Source organism: Amblyomma maculatum, chromosome 3, assembly GCF_055883805.1.
Source record: "Amblyomma maculatum isolate TAMU_Amacu chromosome 3, ASM5588380v1, whole genome shotgun sequence".
In the NCBI taxonomy this organism is placed as follows: domain Eukaryota; kingdom Metazoa; phylum Arthropoda; class Arachnida; order Ixodida; family Ixodidae; genus Amblyomma; species Amblyomma maculatum.
This window is the reverse complement of record NC_139346.1, coordinates 185,992,524-186,009,120: the sequence shown is the minus strand read 5'-3', so window position 1 is coordinate 186,009,120 and position 16,597 is coordinate 185,992,524. Positions and strand designations below refer to the sequence as shown.

Here is a 16,597-nt window from a genome sequence, read left to right as displayed (position 1 = left end):
TACTGCGCACTATACCTGACCAATACTTGGGCTAGTTTGTTTGTTTCCAAGCACAAGAACAAGAAGAACGACAGGACGAGGCTGCTGCGCTTCATTTTTGTACACTGAGTCCTGCAACTATACCTGACGCGACGTCTCCCTAACTATAATACATCGCGTTATGAGCGCTGTTTGCTTTGCACCATCACGGAGGCTTGTGGGCAAACAAACATGTCTTCCCTGAAGCATACTCCTCGACTGCTATCCAACACCTTATTTCTTCGGGAGAAAGTGAGCCTAAAACATAGAAATCGTACGAGCAATATTATTGAGCAAGTTCTGTAAAACAATGTAACAGGTAGGACTAGCGCACAGTGTACTTACTCTTTATTCCTTCATTTAAATGGAGAAAGCAATTGCTTGTAAGATTCCTCTTACGCTCACACACGTTCGCATCCACACTTGCGAAAAGAAGCAACTGGCGCGTCACTTTCTTTCAGATCAAGACCCAGGAGGAGCTGATCTTTCTCTCCGAGATGAGACACGTGACTATCGTGTTTGTCTGCATGCCAGAGTTCATCGACATCGACCTGCCCACGCTCTCCGCGCTGTACAGGATCGTCAGCGCCGCCCTCAAGGAAACGGATGGTAGGCGCTAACAAGACAACCTTCAAGGCGCTTACTTTCGTGTGCTAATATAAAAGTGCCCCGAACGCATACACGGTGCAGAAACGCTGTCTAATAGGTGTAAATTTCGTGTAAAGGGGACCTGTTCTTACTGTACTTCCACATTTTTGCTAGGTGTCCTCAACAAGGTCATCACGTTCGACAAAGTAAGCTCACTCGCCTCTGTGAATAGAGACGTGTACACTGCACCCGTTGATGGTCGTTACTCGCCGGACCTCGGTCGTAGACTGAAACCGCGCTGACACAAACGCTTTTCCTCATTCGTCATTCCCACAGGGCTGCTCCTTCCTGGCCGTGTTCGGCCTGCCCGGATACAAGGGCAAGAACGAGACGTGCAACGCACTCATGTGCTGCAACAAACTGGTGCACGAAGTCAGCGCCATGAACATGTGAGCGCGTCTCCCTCATACTGCGACCCTTCGCCAGTACAACGTTATGTCGAACGGGTGAGCTTGACGTAATGCAAGTCTTCTCGATCTGCAGCAAAGTGACGGCAGGGATCACGTCAGGCATGACGTTCTGCGGCATCATTGGACACCCACTTCGCCAGGAGTACACAGGTGAGTCGTTCTACTCGTATAGCTCCTAGTACATAGCTGATTTGCCCATGTGCCCGTTTGTCGTGCGTACGTGGTCCCCACACTGTAGGCATTCAGTTACCATTTGTCGATATTATATACGATACACGGATAACTCCTCAGTGACATGTACATCTATACTGGTCAAAATTTATTTAGGGTGAGGCGACAGACGGTAGTAAAAGCTTTTTAGTAGCATAGGGATCATCCACTAATTGCAGATAACGGGTTTTTTAATAAAATAAGTATTAGTATGTAGGTTTAACGTCCAGTACACAGCGGCTAGGAAGGACGAACTAACCCCGGCCTCGGCGGCTGCTTTTCGATGGAGGCGAAAAGCAAGGCGCCCGTGTGCTGTGCAATATGTCAGTGCACGTTAAAGAACTCCAGGTGGTCGAAATTTCCGGAGTCCTCCACTACGGCGTCTCTCATAGCCTGAGTCGCTCTGGGACGTTAAACACCACAAACTAACTAACCTAATTTAGACAACGTGGGCTTCTTTAACGCGCGCTGATGTTGCACAGAACAGGGACATTTTGTTTTTGTTTTTTCCTTTGCCTGCGTCAGAACGCTACCTCCGCGACTGGAATTTGGTCACGCGATTTTGCAGTCAGCACCCAAATGGTAAAACGACTGAACCACCGCGGGAAGAGTTAAAAAAAAAATAACCAAAAAATCTCACTTGCCATCTACTATCCTATCCAGCCCTCTGATAGAACCCACTATTAATCCGTCCCGTGGCCGTACATAGGGCACATTCTAGGAAGTGCTACTACCCCGGCCTCATTCGATAAAATCTTCCCTTGGCAGCGAGTAAAGAGTTGTAATTTTTGGCTGCGAGATGCCTTAACGGTACATGGGGTTGCAAAATCTCCCATATAAAGGAATGTTGAAGTGCGCAGCAAGGTTCACTTGGCCCACCCCGGTTTCAGTGATCGGGCGCAAGGTGAACCTGGCTGCTCGGCTGATGAGCAAGTACTCGGACTACCTGATGGTGTGCGACGAGGACACCTACCAGCGCTCCGTGCTCCTCATGGGGCCCAACAACTTCAAAGAGCTCGAGTACCGAAAACTCAAGGGCATCGAGCACATGGGCCGCGTCTTCCAGGTCAAGATCACCACCGAGGAGTGAGTCACACCTCCCTACCATTCTCACGCCGCATTCGCTAAAATTTACTTCAGGAGGAACGTTCTCCCGACTCTTGATCGAATGTGTGCTTAAATCATGCCCCTGCACTGCTTCACGTGCAGGAACTCGTATCTACTCAGAAGACTGTATTCGATCACCTCTCGTTCGTTTATTTATTTATTTATTTATTTATTTATTTATTTATTTATTTATTTATTTATTTATTTATTTATTTATTTATTTATTTATTTATTTATTTATTTATTTATTTATTTATTTATTTATTTATTTATTTATTTATTTATTTATTTATTTATTTATTTATTTATTTATTTATTTACAAATACTGCTGCAGGCAGCAGCGCTGTCTAAGCAGGAGTGGGGTTACATGTTCTGCAGTAACAGTTCAGCAAACATATTTTCATTGGTGCATTCAACAATAAATTGAGGCAAACGGTTCCACTGATGTGTTGTGAGGGGAAAGTATGAATTCTGGTAAAGTTTGGTCCTGGTGGTTTGTTCCGCTTGACGAGCGGCGCACACAAATGATGAGTAGATATCCCATCGCTTTGAACCATGCTTAAGAGGTTACAAAATTTAAACAATTAAATGACAGTTTTAACTGACCAGGGTGGTAAAAAATGTCGTTTATCTTTGGTTCAACCTAGTATGTCGCGATAGCTTCACACGGCTACGCCAGGTAAAGTATAGAATTCCGCTCTATGGTTACACTTCCTCCGGCTCCACGGAGTAGCTCTGGTCGGAGTTGTTGTAAGCTCAGCTGTAACGTATGAATGTGCCTGCGTGGCCTAAGGGTAACATGAATGCAAGGGTCCTGATCGACAGGCTGATTCTGATATCACCCTCCCATCTGAAAGGATATAGACCCGCGTTGGCAGTTCCTGCCAGACGTCTGACAACCCGACGTCAAGTTAGTGCTAGGTCATGTCAGCTGCCAACTACCGCCTGCCAACTACATGATCCCTAGCTGGTTAAAGGTCACGGCGCAACCAAGCTGACAGCTCGACAAACTGGCGTATTCTAGCTCTCGCTTCAAAACTGTTCGATAATAAGTGGCTATTCTGCAGTACCATTGAGCCACCACGGCAGACCTCAGCGGCAAAACTAGTGATTTCAAAACTATTAATTATTAGCCCTTAAAAGGCTCAACTATGCTTGTCGAGTTCTATGCCTCAGTCGCAGGGCACACTTATATTTTGTTCATAGGGAAGTGATGGACGAGATCGCTGAGTTCCCAGACGTCATGATGGGCATGGTTCACGAGAGAGAGATGGCCGACAACTTCCTCAGCGACTTCCTCACCAAGCGGCGCATGCCCAAGCACATGCTGCTGCTGCGAGGGGAGACCGGCTGTGGAAAAAGCCACCTGCTCGCAGTCACCGTCAAACTCGCCATCAAGAAGGGATTCAAGTGAGGAAATGGGGCCCTGCTTTCTTTTTTAAGACGAAAGCTTTTCTAAGCTCATTGAATAAAATCCCATGCGCGAGAGTTGTGCGCGAGATCTATGGGCGAAATTTGCCATATATCGCGAGATTCCGCGAGATGTCTTTTTGTCTAGTGTTAGTGCCATCTGCAATCTGCTTGAACGTGCACCAGTGAACACCACGCGACAAAAGCGATGGTGTACCGTTCACTGCACAAGAGATTGTCAGATACGGCGTCTTTCTCTTCCTGTTAACGAAATATAATTATATGTAGCACTGCAACGAACGCCGATAAGAGGCAAGATGAGAGGCAAATGATGGGAAAGGAAGGGTAGGCTTTCGCCATTCGCCTCTTAAGAGACATCTAAGAGACCCTCTATTTTTATTTTATTTATTATTATTATTATTTTGCTGAGTCTCTGTTGTGCAAAGAATTGGCTCTCTGATGACGCATTTACTTCACTGACGTGTATTGCGCTATTCTGTTCGGTTGGCTTATAAGAACTCGCTTTGTTGCCCCTGCTTGTGACTGAGCAGCCGAGTGGTGCTCGCAGGACGGGCACGTGCCACGCCAGCGTGCGCACGATGCGGAATCCGTTCAGCTCTGTGTGCTTCCTGCTCACCCGGCTGCTGGACAGCTACGGCCTCAACCCGCAGCAGGAGAACAACACCATCCTGGAAGACATACTCGGCACCGACTCCTCCACCCCGCTTGTCATCAACAAAGGCGTCATCCGGCTCAAGGTACACGGCGAACCGCATCGCTTGCTGGGCTTGACTGGTCGCATATTAGCCTCCCGATGCAAGGCAGTTTGAAAGGTTTACACATTTCGACTTAAACGAAAGTACACGAATTCAATTTCGAAATTGTATTTTAACGAAAAAATGCTGTGCCATGGGCGTGATGATATAGTGGTACATTTTGATTAGCGCAGCGTTTAAGCATTGATACGCTACCTTTAACGCCTAGCGTACCTGGAAGCACCACTGCATCGCCGTTTTTACTTCTCTTGCAAATGTAACATCACAGACGCAAAATCGCGAATATGAGTTGCAAAAAAATGTGAGTTGTCTACCGGAATGATTCTGTGGCAGTTCAATCGCAGCCTTTAATAGGATCACTGTGATGCCCGTTCTTTCATTAACACAGCACAACCACGTAGACGTCCTGAACTTTTTTAGTGGCAGTACCACTTCCTTCTACGAAAGCGGCTCTAAGGACGACAATTCATACTTCAATTACTATTACTATTGACATTTTGTGCTGACAACAGGGCCAAGATAAACCGAGAGAATGTCGACCGCACAGAAGTACCGCCTTATATCACCGAAAAGACCAGTAATTTGTCCGTATAGGAAACTGTATTAGCTGAAAAGAAGGAAGCAGCCCCAAAATCTTCCTTCTGAAATACCTCCCCCCCCCCCCTTCCCCGCTCTGCCAAACAAAAAAAATCCGCCATTATGCAAGAAATACAAACCAAGGACTCTAGCCCATTGTTATGAGGGATGCCGCTGCTCCAGGTTTAGATTACCAAATTTACTCTAACGTGCGTTGATATTTGCTGAGCACACGGGTGTATTTGCATTTCGCCTCAATAGAAATGTAGCCCAGTTTCATTCCGCGTTCTTTGAATGAACAGCGGGACACCAAAGCAACCAAGCCATCGAGGTTGGGTCACTTGCTGCGCTTGCATAATATGCTATAAGCCTCGGCGTGACCGCGGCGCGCCACAACCAGCGGAGATTGATGAGGAGACCTCATCAATCTTTAAATATAGGCTACTTGAGGTGAAATATCTTTTTCTTTTTATAATAATATCATCACAGAATTAAGACCGTCAGAAAACAGGGCATATATGTTATTCACTAACCTCGTATATGGTATTTTTTCGGTGCAACAGTACAGGGATAAATTTGTAGCCATCCGTTATCAATCGCCGCATTATAGTTTAACAGCGACGGCTCTATGGCTTCCGCTAGAGTTCGTCCTTTTTTTTTTTTTTTCATAGAGAGAGATTGCTTATACTTCCTCATCTTTGTCTCGCAGAATGCCCCGACCCTCAAGTTGGCGACAGCGGGCAGCCTGGCGGATGTCTCCTGGCAAAACAAAAGCTTGGCCCAGGCAAAGGACCACTTTATAGCCGTCACCGAGTGGGTACGTTCCGGGCGGAGCATTTTATGAAGTGGCTTCCTGCAGTGCGCGTTTTGCACCTGCAACAAATCTCGGCAGAAATGTATATAATGCATAAATGGCGCATCCACATATGTATACGCCATTGATCAGGGCAGCTGTATCGGTGCTGTCGCCTTGCCGGGAAAACTATACAACTGACGGTAAGCTCACAATGCCACAACGTACTGTTTAGACCATCTGTGCTACGTCAGTTGTGATAGTTATTGAAGCGCTTTCAGTACTTGGCTGAGTCCTTCCTTCGATTATTTAGCTGCACGAACGGGATACCTCTGGACGAGAAACTCGGTTTTGGCCATGAATTAAAAAAAAAAAAACCGCAAGATGCGCTCTCACAAGCCTCACCCGAGAGATCAGTTGTGCATGGGGTGGCGGCATAGCTGAGCTTCAGCCCGGTTCCGAGCTTACGCTTGTGGTTCATTCAATCCGCCATGACGATTACGTGGTGGCGCGCATAGCTTCAAGCGTGAGTTACTATATAGGCTATATAGTCTATATATAGTCACTATATAGGCAAATCCTATATTGTCACTATATAGGCAAAGCCTATATAGTCACTATATAGGCAAAGCCTATATAGTGATTCTACAAGCGGGCAGATGTAGGCGACAGTTCTCGTTCTCTTCGCGGCGTGTAGCTGTGCGGCAGGGCTCCGTGCGTTCTGGCCGTGGACGACGCCAACTACATGGACACCCTGTCGTGGGAACTTTTGGACAAGTTCGGCCAGCTCACGAGCCAGTACCCCTGCGTGGTGGCCTTGACGTCCATTCCGCACTCCGAGCGAGTCCAGCAGCCACTCCAGATCCAAAAGATCATGGCCAAGGCTGTGCTCATAGTCGAGATCCAGCCACTAAACAAGGAATACATCCCGGACTTCTGTTTCCAGAGACTGCAGATCAAGGGAATACACAACCAGATACTGCGGTATACAATCTGACATATAATTGCTGGCGAACCATATTGCAGCAGAAAACATGGTTGATTTTTGGATGCGGTTCAAAAAATGGCGCATTTATAAGTTCTCAACGGAAGTATTTCGAATTATTGCCAACAGCGCGATAAGCATACTCAGTTTGCTTTAATTTGATTTCGTCAAAGACCAGCGACGACAGGCTGGTTGATCTGTAAGCGAAGCTACGTTATGGTGCAGATGGCGCGATGATTGTGAAGGCTGTTCGTTATCATTCCAGTTTGTGTAGACAAGCAATGTAAGACAGGGTTCGCTGCCAGGTCTGCGCGTCATTGCAGTTATGCAGTAAACAAACAACTCGATGTATTTCCTCCAGCTCTGACGTAGACAAGTCCAATGAGTGATATATTAAAACACTACGCGTAAATCCGTAGTGTGAATTGTAAGCGTTCAAATAAAATTAAAAAAAAATTGTTTTTCCTTCGGATAATGATGGGCTAGTAGCAAAAAGCTGCTACAAGTGGTCGAGCGCATAACACTTGCCAAGAGGACCATCACTGCTAGCGCGCGCATTGATTGTGAGACAATCGTTGCGCAGCTTGCTGAAGGAGTACACCAAGGGCAACCCCGCGGCCATGGTGGAGATTCTGCAAGTGCTGAAGCAGAAGGGCCTCATCCACAACATCAATTCGACCACCGTCGTCGATGCTCGCCTTAAGCGGGAGTTCACCCTGGCCAAAGAGGACGAGCACGATATGAGAGAACACCGGCCGGGGGAAGGATACGTGAGTCGGTCGCCGCCCTAACAATTTGCTCTGTTTCGAACACCTTACAGCACACGTGTCGCACGCTGGTACACATTTTCACAGCCAATCCGCTGAGTAGCACTTTGAGCGTGCTTCTGCGTACTCTATACACGAGTTAAAATCTGGAGAGTGGCTCTGTTGAACGTGCTTGTTGCGTGCGCTATGGACAAGTTGCAGAAATCTGGAATTCATCTACCCTGCGCAGCGAAAACTCCTTCACCACGATGGTTCGATCGGTTCATTTTTTTTTCTATATATGGTGGTGATGGGGGGGGGGGGGGGGGAGGGGGTCAGAGGCAGGCAAAAGAAATTAGGTTTAGTTTGTGGGGTTCAACGTCCCAAAGCGACTTAGGCTATGAAAGAATGAAAGTCAGCGTAGTGGAAGAGTCAATAAATTTCGACCATTTGTAGTTCGTTACCGTGCACTGACATCGCACAGCACACGGGTGCCTTGCTTTTCGCCTGCACCGGAAGGCGGCCGCCGAGGCCGGGAGTCGATCCCGCATTTTTGGGAACTGTATTCGAGCGCCGTAACCACTACGCCATCCCGGCGGGTCAGAAGAAATTAGTGCAATACTGCAAGGGGCTTGGAGAGAGAAATGCGTGCGCCTTTCCTTTGCGCTTTACTGCCGTATATCGCGGTAAGGGGCTACTCACGTCTGTGCCATGGCACTGTTGGCAGGCGCAATACATGAGCCGCGCATTTCCAGTCTCGATGGGGGTTAAGCAAACGTGTGCAAGAGAAGGAAGACACATATTTCTAAACGCACCACGATCTGTCTTGTGTAGCATCGACCTGACTGCGACGAGAAGCAGCGAAGCAAAAAATAATCAGAAACTCGTGTAATGATCCTGCTCCGAATTGTAGGTAATCCTGTCTTGAGAGTTCGGTGCAGCACTTCTGGAGAGATACAGTGCAAATCGCGTTAGCAAACTTTTAGTTAAAGAATTTCGATAAAGATAGAAAACTGCGAGTGATCTGGGGAGTGTATTTAGTTAATGCATACAACAACGCTCTTTTGGCATTAGTTTTTCTTCTTCATGTCACGTCTGTCAGGCTTTTCAATTTCTTTTCTTTTTTTTTTTTTTTTACGTAGAAGCTTGCTCGAGCCTTAAAATAACGTAACGCGCGTATTGGTATTTAGGACGTTGGGACATTGGACGTGTTTTTAATTATCCTACAGTTGTCACGATTGACCCTTCTAACTGCCACTGGAAATATTTTCCTTAACCAGATGATCTGTGATGTGGTCGGAGAGGGACTCAAGGACGACGTACAGGTCCCCGACTCCCTTCAAGGTACGAAGTGTGCAAGATGCGTGAATAGAGGGGCGCTGTTGGGCCAATGATTCTGAAACGAGCGTGGCGGTTTGCGCAGCCCTGACCGTGGTACGCATGGAGATGCTCAACGAGCAGGAGATTGTGCTCCTCAAGAAGGCGTCCGTGTGCGGCAAAGCTTTCGAGGTGTCCCTACTGAAACTCCTCAGCCCCACTATCACGACGGCTGAGGTGAATACACGTGCTTGTACATTCTGCATCTACCAGTTATGCAGACACCTCGTGAACTTCTGCTGCATAACAATGTGCTCAAAGATATAGCGGACAGATGCGCCATACGATTCTATCACTTCGCTTGGTACAGATAAACGGCGCCATCAAGAAGCTGGTGGAGCAGCACTTCATCACTTGCTCGGCAAACACGACGACGTCATTCGTCTACTTGCTGGAAGGAAAGGTGCAGGATTCTCCCGAGTGCCCGCAGTGTGGTCAGGTCGGCTCCCTCATGCGATTCCATTCAGCGGCGGTGCACAAGACTATCTACGGCACACTCACCTATGACAGGTACTGATATAAACACATAAAACCTCCAAAACAGTGTTAATCCTTGTTCGGTATAGAGGGAGCCATGGGTCAATGCTAAAGTTAAGCATTATGTGAACCTCAAATTCTTCTCTGGTACCATATATACTCGTCGTTAATTATGTAACAGCCGATCTACTTTCGCTGGGTACGCCCGCCGTCCAAAATACGCGCCAACATTTGCTTCCGTTTCGTCCTCTCAGCAAAGCCGAGATCCACCAGGACATCGCCACATGCCTCGAGGAGAACGCGCTGCAATGCCGTTTCTGCAAAGAGTACCTCAGCGTCGAGGTGTACTCTTCAGCAACAGACGAGTTCCTCATGTGAGACACATTTATTTTAAAGCCGAATAAAGCACCGTAGACATTTCCCCTTTCGGGTGGTTGGTTGGGTTGCAGGCAGTCGCCTCCGGACAAGGCCGACCTTCGCGTCTGCAAGTGCCACAAGACGAAGGCGAACGCATACGGGCAGATCGGCAACCACTACTACATGTCCGGGATGCGGGGCCGTGCCCTCGAGGCCTTCCTGTCCGCTGCTCAGTGCTCGCTCGAGGTCGATGACGTCAAAAAGGTAAGTGTGGCTTAGTAGATTCCAAGCTTCTTTGCTCCATATTACACTTAGGTCTTGGCCTTCGTCGGTCTCACGTCGGACAACCAGGGCTCCACACTTTGCTTCGAGTGATCCCTCGGCCTATCTATTGCTTTAGCTCAAAGACTTGGCACTTGGAGCGCTCAGAAAACAGACAGCGAAAGAGTAATAAAAATACAATGAATGAATAATTATGGAACGAAGTTAAGAATGATGGAATACATGAATAAACATTAGAAGGGTTCAACGCTGCTGAACCAAATATTGAGCGAAAGCATTAGCTGCGGATGACCGAGCGTTCTTCTTGTCTTTTTCTTCTTCCTCAGCCCACATATAAAACCCCGCCTTAAAAAAGCCGTATGAACGAGTCTTAGTGGCCTATAGGGGTAACGTGAATGCCAGGGTCCTAGCAGGCTGATTCTGACATAACCGTCCCATGGGAAACAAGAGACCCAAATTACCAGCTTCTGCCAGCCCACACCTTAGTGTCACGTGGGATGTGACGTCACAGCCTCACGTGAGTAAGACGTGGCTACCGGCCGCGCTACGCTGAAGGCTCGAAACCTAGAGTAGTATTGCTTTCGCAATAAAAACGCTTTATTTTACTCAGGCTGAAGAGTACCTGGAGAGCAGCGAGAACGTCTTCAAGGCCTCCAGCTGGGAGAACGTGGACGAGCGCTACCTGAAGCTCAAGCGCATCGCGATCAGCCGCATGAGAGCGACCGTAAGTGATTGGGGACCTGAGTTAAGTACAGTTCTAGAGAACCTCGGTTGCAGTGCAATACTTGGAACACTGAAAACGACGTAGCGGGGGAGATGTTCGCGGAAATAATGCGCCCTTGGAGTACTCGGCGTGCCAGAGAAATTTCACGGCGCTAAATTTCTTTTAGGTTGAATCGGCGTAACATAGGCCACCACCGCTCGAGATATGTGTATCCGCGCTCGCTTCTGCGTTGCAATGACTTTAGAAGGTATCGGCTTATGACGCAGATCCAGTTGTACTACGGCAACGTGGACGCATCTCTTCAGGAGATTAAACTGGCGTTCCAGTGGCTGGGCAGGAACATTCCCAAGGACTACCGCAAGAATGCCTCCAACTACGCCTTGCGCGTTGTCCAGTGGTGGGTGCCTTACCGTTATGCAATAATATACTAGAGGAAAGCATAAAGACTGCCAGTGCCCATCTGTGCTACTGAAACAGAGAGGATATCTTCCTAATACATTAATGACCGTAGATGAAGCAACAAAATGAAAAACGAAGGGTGGGAATGTCCATAGAGAAACAACAGCGTAGACGAGGGAAACTCAATTGTATCATTGCAGACTAGAAAGCGGACTTGGATAAAGCAATTGACACGGAAAAAATGGAAGCGGCGCTTCTGGATATAAAGGAAGAGAAATGCAGTTGTGGAGCCAGATAATCATGTTATTAGTTTGTTCTGTGCAAATTCAATAAGTACTGTGCCATGTGGGTCAGAGAAATAACTTAGTTAATGACATTCTAGTGGAAATCAAGAAGAAATGGGCATGGATAGTACATGTATTGTGAAAAGAGGATAGCCGATGGTCGTTATAAGCGTAACACAATGGATTTCAAAGGAAGAAAAGCGTGTCGTGGGTGGCAGAAAGTTAGGTGGGCGGATGAGGTTAAGAAGTTCGGAGGTGGGTGGGGGGGGGGGGGGGAAGGGGGGAGAGGTCAAGTGGACGCAGCGACCCGAGGACCCGGCTATTTAGTGTACTATTGAGGGTGCCTTCGCCCTGTAGTGGGTAAATCTGGCTGCAGCTGATGATAGCTATGCAGATTAACTGATTTGGAACAACTGTGGGTGGTGCAAGTCAAGACAAAATTGGGATTACGTATTGGTAGAGGCTAAAGTTGCCATGATGATCCCGATTGTGATCATTGTATCAAAGATGCACCACTCGCGGGGCTACAGCTCATGTTTCGGTGTTCTTGGTAAATGTTGCAGCTGCCGCGTTGACGAGATCGAGGAGGAAGAATTCTGCCTCCAGACGGCTGCGCGCGTGTTCCTGAACCGGCGCGACCCACGTGTGGCCCTGGACGTATCCAGCCACTTCTGGGAGCTAGTCACCTGCCGGAACGCGCCGCTCTACAAGGTGCGCAAGATGAGGGACATTTTAGTTTTGGATATCTCGCTCCTCAAGTGGCAACTGTGCTGCTAAGACGCTATGAGATAAGCTTCTTGAAAAACTGTACTATGCCTATGACAACAGAACATGGGTCAGCACGCCTGTTTGCCTGCAGTGGAATAATCTTAAACCGCTAATTGGCTTATTCTTTCTCGTCCGCTCCGCAGAAGATGCCAGCTATTTCGCTGGTGATCGAGAGCAGCCACTACGTGCACATCGCGTACAAGAAGCAGAAGAAACTTGAAGACACGGCCATCAAAGAGTGAGTGGCTCTATGAAATGATGTCATGCGGCCATTGTGCTTACCAACCTCCCCATTACAGCTGCATTCACTCGCTCGAGGTCGACAAGCACCCCCGGGTGAATGATCTGGTGGCCGTGCTTAACACACTCATCAAGATTGTCGAGGTGCGCTTCTTGCGCACCGAGATAACCTCGGCCGTCGACGTCGGTGAGTGCATGTGGCGACTAAGCTTCATGCGGGGATGGCAAAGATTGCGCGCCGTGCCGATAGTTAGGGCGAATACAGTTGATACGATCGTACCGCATGGACACGAATTGGATCCGAGTTCCTTGATACTGTTACTCTTATAATAAGCGCTACGGTCTTCACTCTGGGTACATGTGCCACGCGCGTGTGCAGGGTACGAAGCCTTCCGCATCGCCCTCGGCGTCCACTACACCTCTATGCTGCTGAAGATCTTGCCGTACCTGGCTCAGACGCTGCTGTACAGCAAGAAGTGAGTGCTGCTTGCGGTGTCCAGCATGGAGCCCACTGTGACGCCTCTTTCTTGTGCAGTCACAGTAAGTGCCGCGAAGTGCTGAGTCACCTGCGCCACGTGGCCGAGGTCGCCGAGGACACTGTGGGCATGGCCCTCTACTACGGTGGCCTTGCCGAGCTCCTCGTCCATCAATGTGAGCACATATACACAGCCAGGTTGTGGTGAATGGAGGTCGGTTTCGATGTACCATTTTGTAGCGAAAGCTACATTGGCCGCTATGCAGCGATTTCGCCGTGGTACCAAGTTCCACCGTGGTTGCACCGCTCTCACCGCCGCTGCCTAGCAACCACCTCCTCGTCATCTAGCGTGTATACGACCAGAGCGTCTCGGCATGTGTAAGACAGGCCAATAGTGCGCATGCGCGGAAACCAGAGAGGAGCAACAGGTGCGCTGCGCATGACATCACAGCGCATAGCAGCACAAAAGAGAAAATGAACGTAAGAAGGCGAAGAAAGCAGCGGAGACGCTCGAGAGAAGCCATGTGTTTGGCATGCAGCTGGGGAGGTAGGATGGGAGATAGCAGCTGGCGCGCGTAGCGGCGCTGTGTAAAAAGCTGTTGATTCGTCGGCGCCGCCTTGTTTGGAGCCATGTAAAGCGTGTCGAAAAGGCTTAAACAAGCCAGGATTATGCGATGGAATGAAAACAGGCGAAGGCGACGAGCCGAAGAGACCTAGCCAGGCAAGCACACTGACCTGGACGAGCAATCAAGATTACCCAAGGAGGCTAACCAAACTGTACCTTAGTTTTCGCTACGTATATCCTGGCATAGCCAAACTATGCCACAGCCAATTTTGTTTCGTTGTCAACCAGAAGGGAAGGATGAGGACAAATTCAACGGGTAAATAGTTCTGTAGCCCATCTTTGTTTTTCTGTACACTCAGATAAGCGAGAACTGACAACTGGATTTCGGAACTCACGTTCTGCCAGACACCATAGCGAGTGGCGCGCCAGTTTCAGTTAATGTTGTTATGTGATACATTACCAACAAGAGGAGCCTGTACAGTGTCGGCAAGCTATTGACGTGTGACTCAGCTCATAATGCCTTGTGTATTACCGTTCGGCCGAGGACGCTACGTGACACGCTTGTGACAGCGGGGTCTGGTATAGCAGGCAGCTGTTCCCTGTGTCGCTGGCCTGTTTCAACTATGAGGGCCTTTCTTTAAGGTAGTTACTACGCAAGATTGTGCACATGTGAGTTACAGACCGCCGGTGCGTGCTATACATTTTAGAGTAGTTTGAAGACAAAACAGACAATAGTGACGCTAAGCATGGCATTCCCTGTAAAAAGCCATGCGCACATTCTTCCCTTTCCTTCCCCCTTTTCGTCGTCATTATAGCAAGTGAAGGTTTTCAAAAACACCCCTTGTGCCCCTCCCTCTTTCTTTTTCAAGAATGCCACTTCTCACTGCATCACTTGGTTCACATAACTTAATTCAGGATAAAACTCTGAGCGTAAGTGCACGCGTGGCGTTGTGTCCCCAGGAGTTCGACTACGCGTGGAGATGGAATTGTGGCTCTTTCGCCGATACAGAACAGTCAGACACCGTGTAACGCTTCATTCTCTTTGTGGCGGCGCAGTCGGCATCGACGTGCCGGCGCTGGACAACGTGCAGGAGCTCTACAAAACCTGCCTGGAGTTCGCCATTAGCCAGTGCAGCAAGGCCCCGTACACGCACAACAACGAGATCGAGTTCTACCTCACCGCAGCCATGGCCATGTGGTATACGCTCACTCCTTCTGTTCCGGACGAGTAACGCTTGCTAACTACGCGTTCTCGAGCCACGTGAACGTTTTGAACCCAGCGCTATTAGAAACCGTACATTGTAAGTAAAGACAGAAGGGTAGATTTTATTTTGGTCTATATAGAGATGCTTACCCAGTGTCTGAATTTCAGCAGAGCACGTTTCCGCATTTTGTTTCTACCAAAATGGAGCCGCTAATTTGTTGTTGGTATCAAAACTTCATCACAGCAAGACTAACGCAGCAGAGGACAAGAACACAAGCTATGTATACAAACGAACAACAAGAACAACACAAAAATCTACTCTGTTGAACTAGAAAACACCATGACCAATAAGCGGACGCGGATAACAGTATGTACAGACCATTAATAACAGCGAAGTCATTGCAATCGGTCAGGGCCCGTGGGGGTCACCAATGCTGCCCACGAGATCGAGAGTGCGACATTTGGCCATTGCGTCTGCGTGGCCCCACGGACCACGTGCTCTTGCGCATTGGCAATAAATAAATGGTATGACAAGCAGCTTTACACCCTCTCTGGTAAAGCTATGTTAAATACCCCGATGCTCGAAATCGATTTGAACTCTATGGGCTACTGCTTGTCTTTTAAGAACTCTTGATATTGAGAGTAGGAAAGCCGCATGAACGCCTCAATTCACCGCTGGACACACACCCGTGTCATTTACGTGTCTTCCCTTTCTTCAATTCGAAGAGAAGGTTAAGATTGCGAATAACTGCAAAAGACTTAACTAAAGTCGCTTCGTGCAAGCAAGTGCTAGGTCCGTAAGATTCCTGTTTGCAATGGAAAGTGTACACCGCAAATGTGTCTCCGGGCTCCCGCAGGACCTCGTCGTGCGGCCTGGACCAGAGCTGCAAGGAGTGGCTGCGGCGAGCGAAGGAGCTCAAGCGCTCTTTCCACTGGCGCTCCTCGTACTGGGGGCGCAGGGCGCAGCGCCACTTGTCCGAGATCAAGTGGAAGTAGGAGCCGAGCGGGGGGCCCCTTCCCGCTTTTCGGCAGTGCAGCCGCGCTAGCGCGCCGCTTTCCAGCGTAGCCGAACGCGCGGTGGCGAAAAAATGAATATCGTTCGATTCGACCCGCCTAAAATGCTGTCTTTTGAATATCTTACTGCCTCATCTTCGCATATCGAATGTGGCTTCTCATACAGCCGAATATACCATTGGTCCTGTGAAGCGAGACTTAAGGAGCGAATTTCCAAACACAAGCGAACAACTATAGCCTTTGACGCAATGACAGAGCTAAGAAAACGAAACTATGCTGTCTTTCTCTTGCTAATTCGGTGTGGAAAATGACCGTTGCAGCAACTACGCAAACGGACCCTACCTACTTCTTTTCAAGACCATGTGAAAGCATATATAAAGGGCAGCACAAGTTTCTTTAAATACATTCTGCTGGATGATACCTGTGGCAGGTGTCTTCTAGCGCACCAGGTACAAAAGGTGCCCCGAGAGACCATGCGACGTCGCACTATGGAAACACTGTCCGTCATTAAGGTAACGCTCAAGAGAGGCACGCCCAAGTATTTCGCACACTGTCCATCTTGGGTTCATAGCTTTAGGAAGGCAGGTGTGCTGCAAAGTTTCGTATGGATGGTCAAAACTCATTATTAGCTATAGGTTCCAAAAGGCTACTTTAGAGCCACGATAGGTGGGCCTCCGAATTTCCGTGTCATCGATGATGTAGACAGATTCGGTACAGTACCTCAAATGTGGATTGAACGGGGGGAGGGGGG

At 48.5% G+C, this 16,597-nt stretch overlaps 1 protein-coding gene across 1 annotated transcript; it reads left to right on the top strand.

The window, feature by feature from the left end:
- Positions 1 to 1,011: 1,011 nt before the first annotated feature.
- LOC146197164 (adenylate cyclase type 10-like) lies at positions 1,012 to 15,828 on the top strand. The gene is made up of 22 exons (XM_084596444.1): positions 1,012 to 1,055; positions 1,150 to 1,226; positions 2,177 to 2,372; positions 3,601 to 3,804; positions 4,373 to 4,562; positions 5,866 to 5,973; positions 6,647 to 6,933; positions 7,518 to 7,704; positions 8,961 to 9,024; positions 9,104 to 9,234; positions 9,368 to 9,567; positions 9,789 to 9,908; positions 9,984 to 10,155; positions 10,784 to 10,897; positions 11,164 to 11,294; positions 12,144 to 12,291; positions 12,492 to 12,586; positions 12,648 to 12,775; positions 12,968 to 13,064; positions 13,124 to 13,239; positions 14,685 to 14,826; positions 15,690 to 15,828. Exons 1-22 carry the CDS (start codon positions 1,012 to 1,014, stop codon positions 15,826 to 15,828), a joined length of 3,090 nt encoding a protein of 1,029 aa, XP_084452570.1.
- The last annotated feature ends 769 nt before the right edge of the window (positions 15,829 to 16,597 follow it).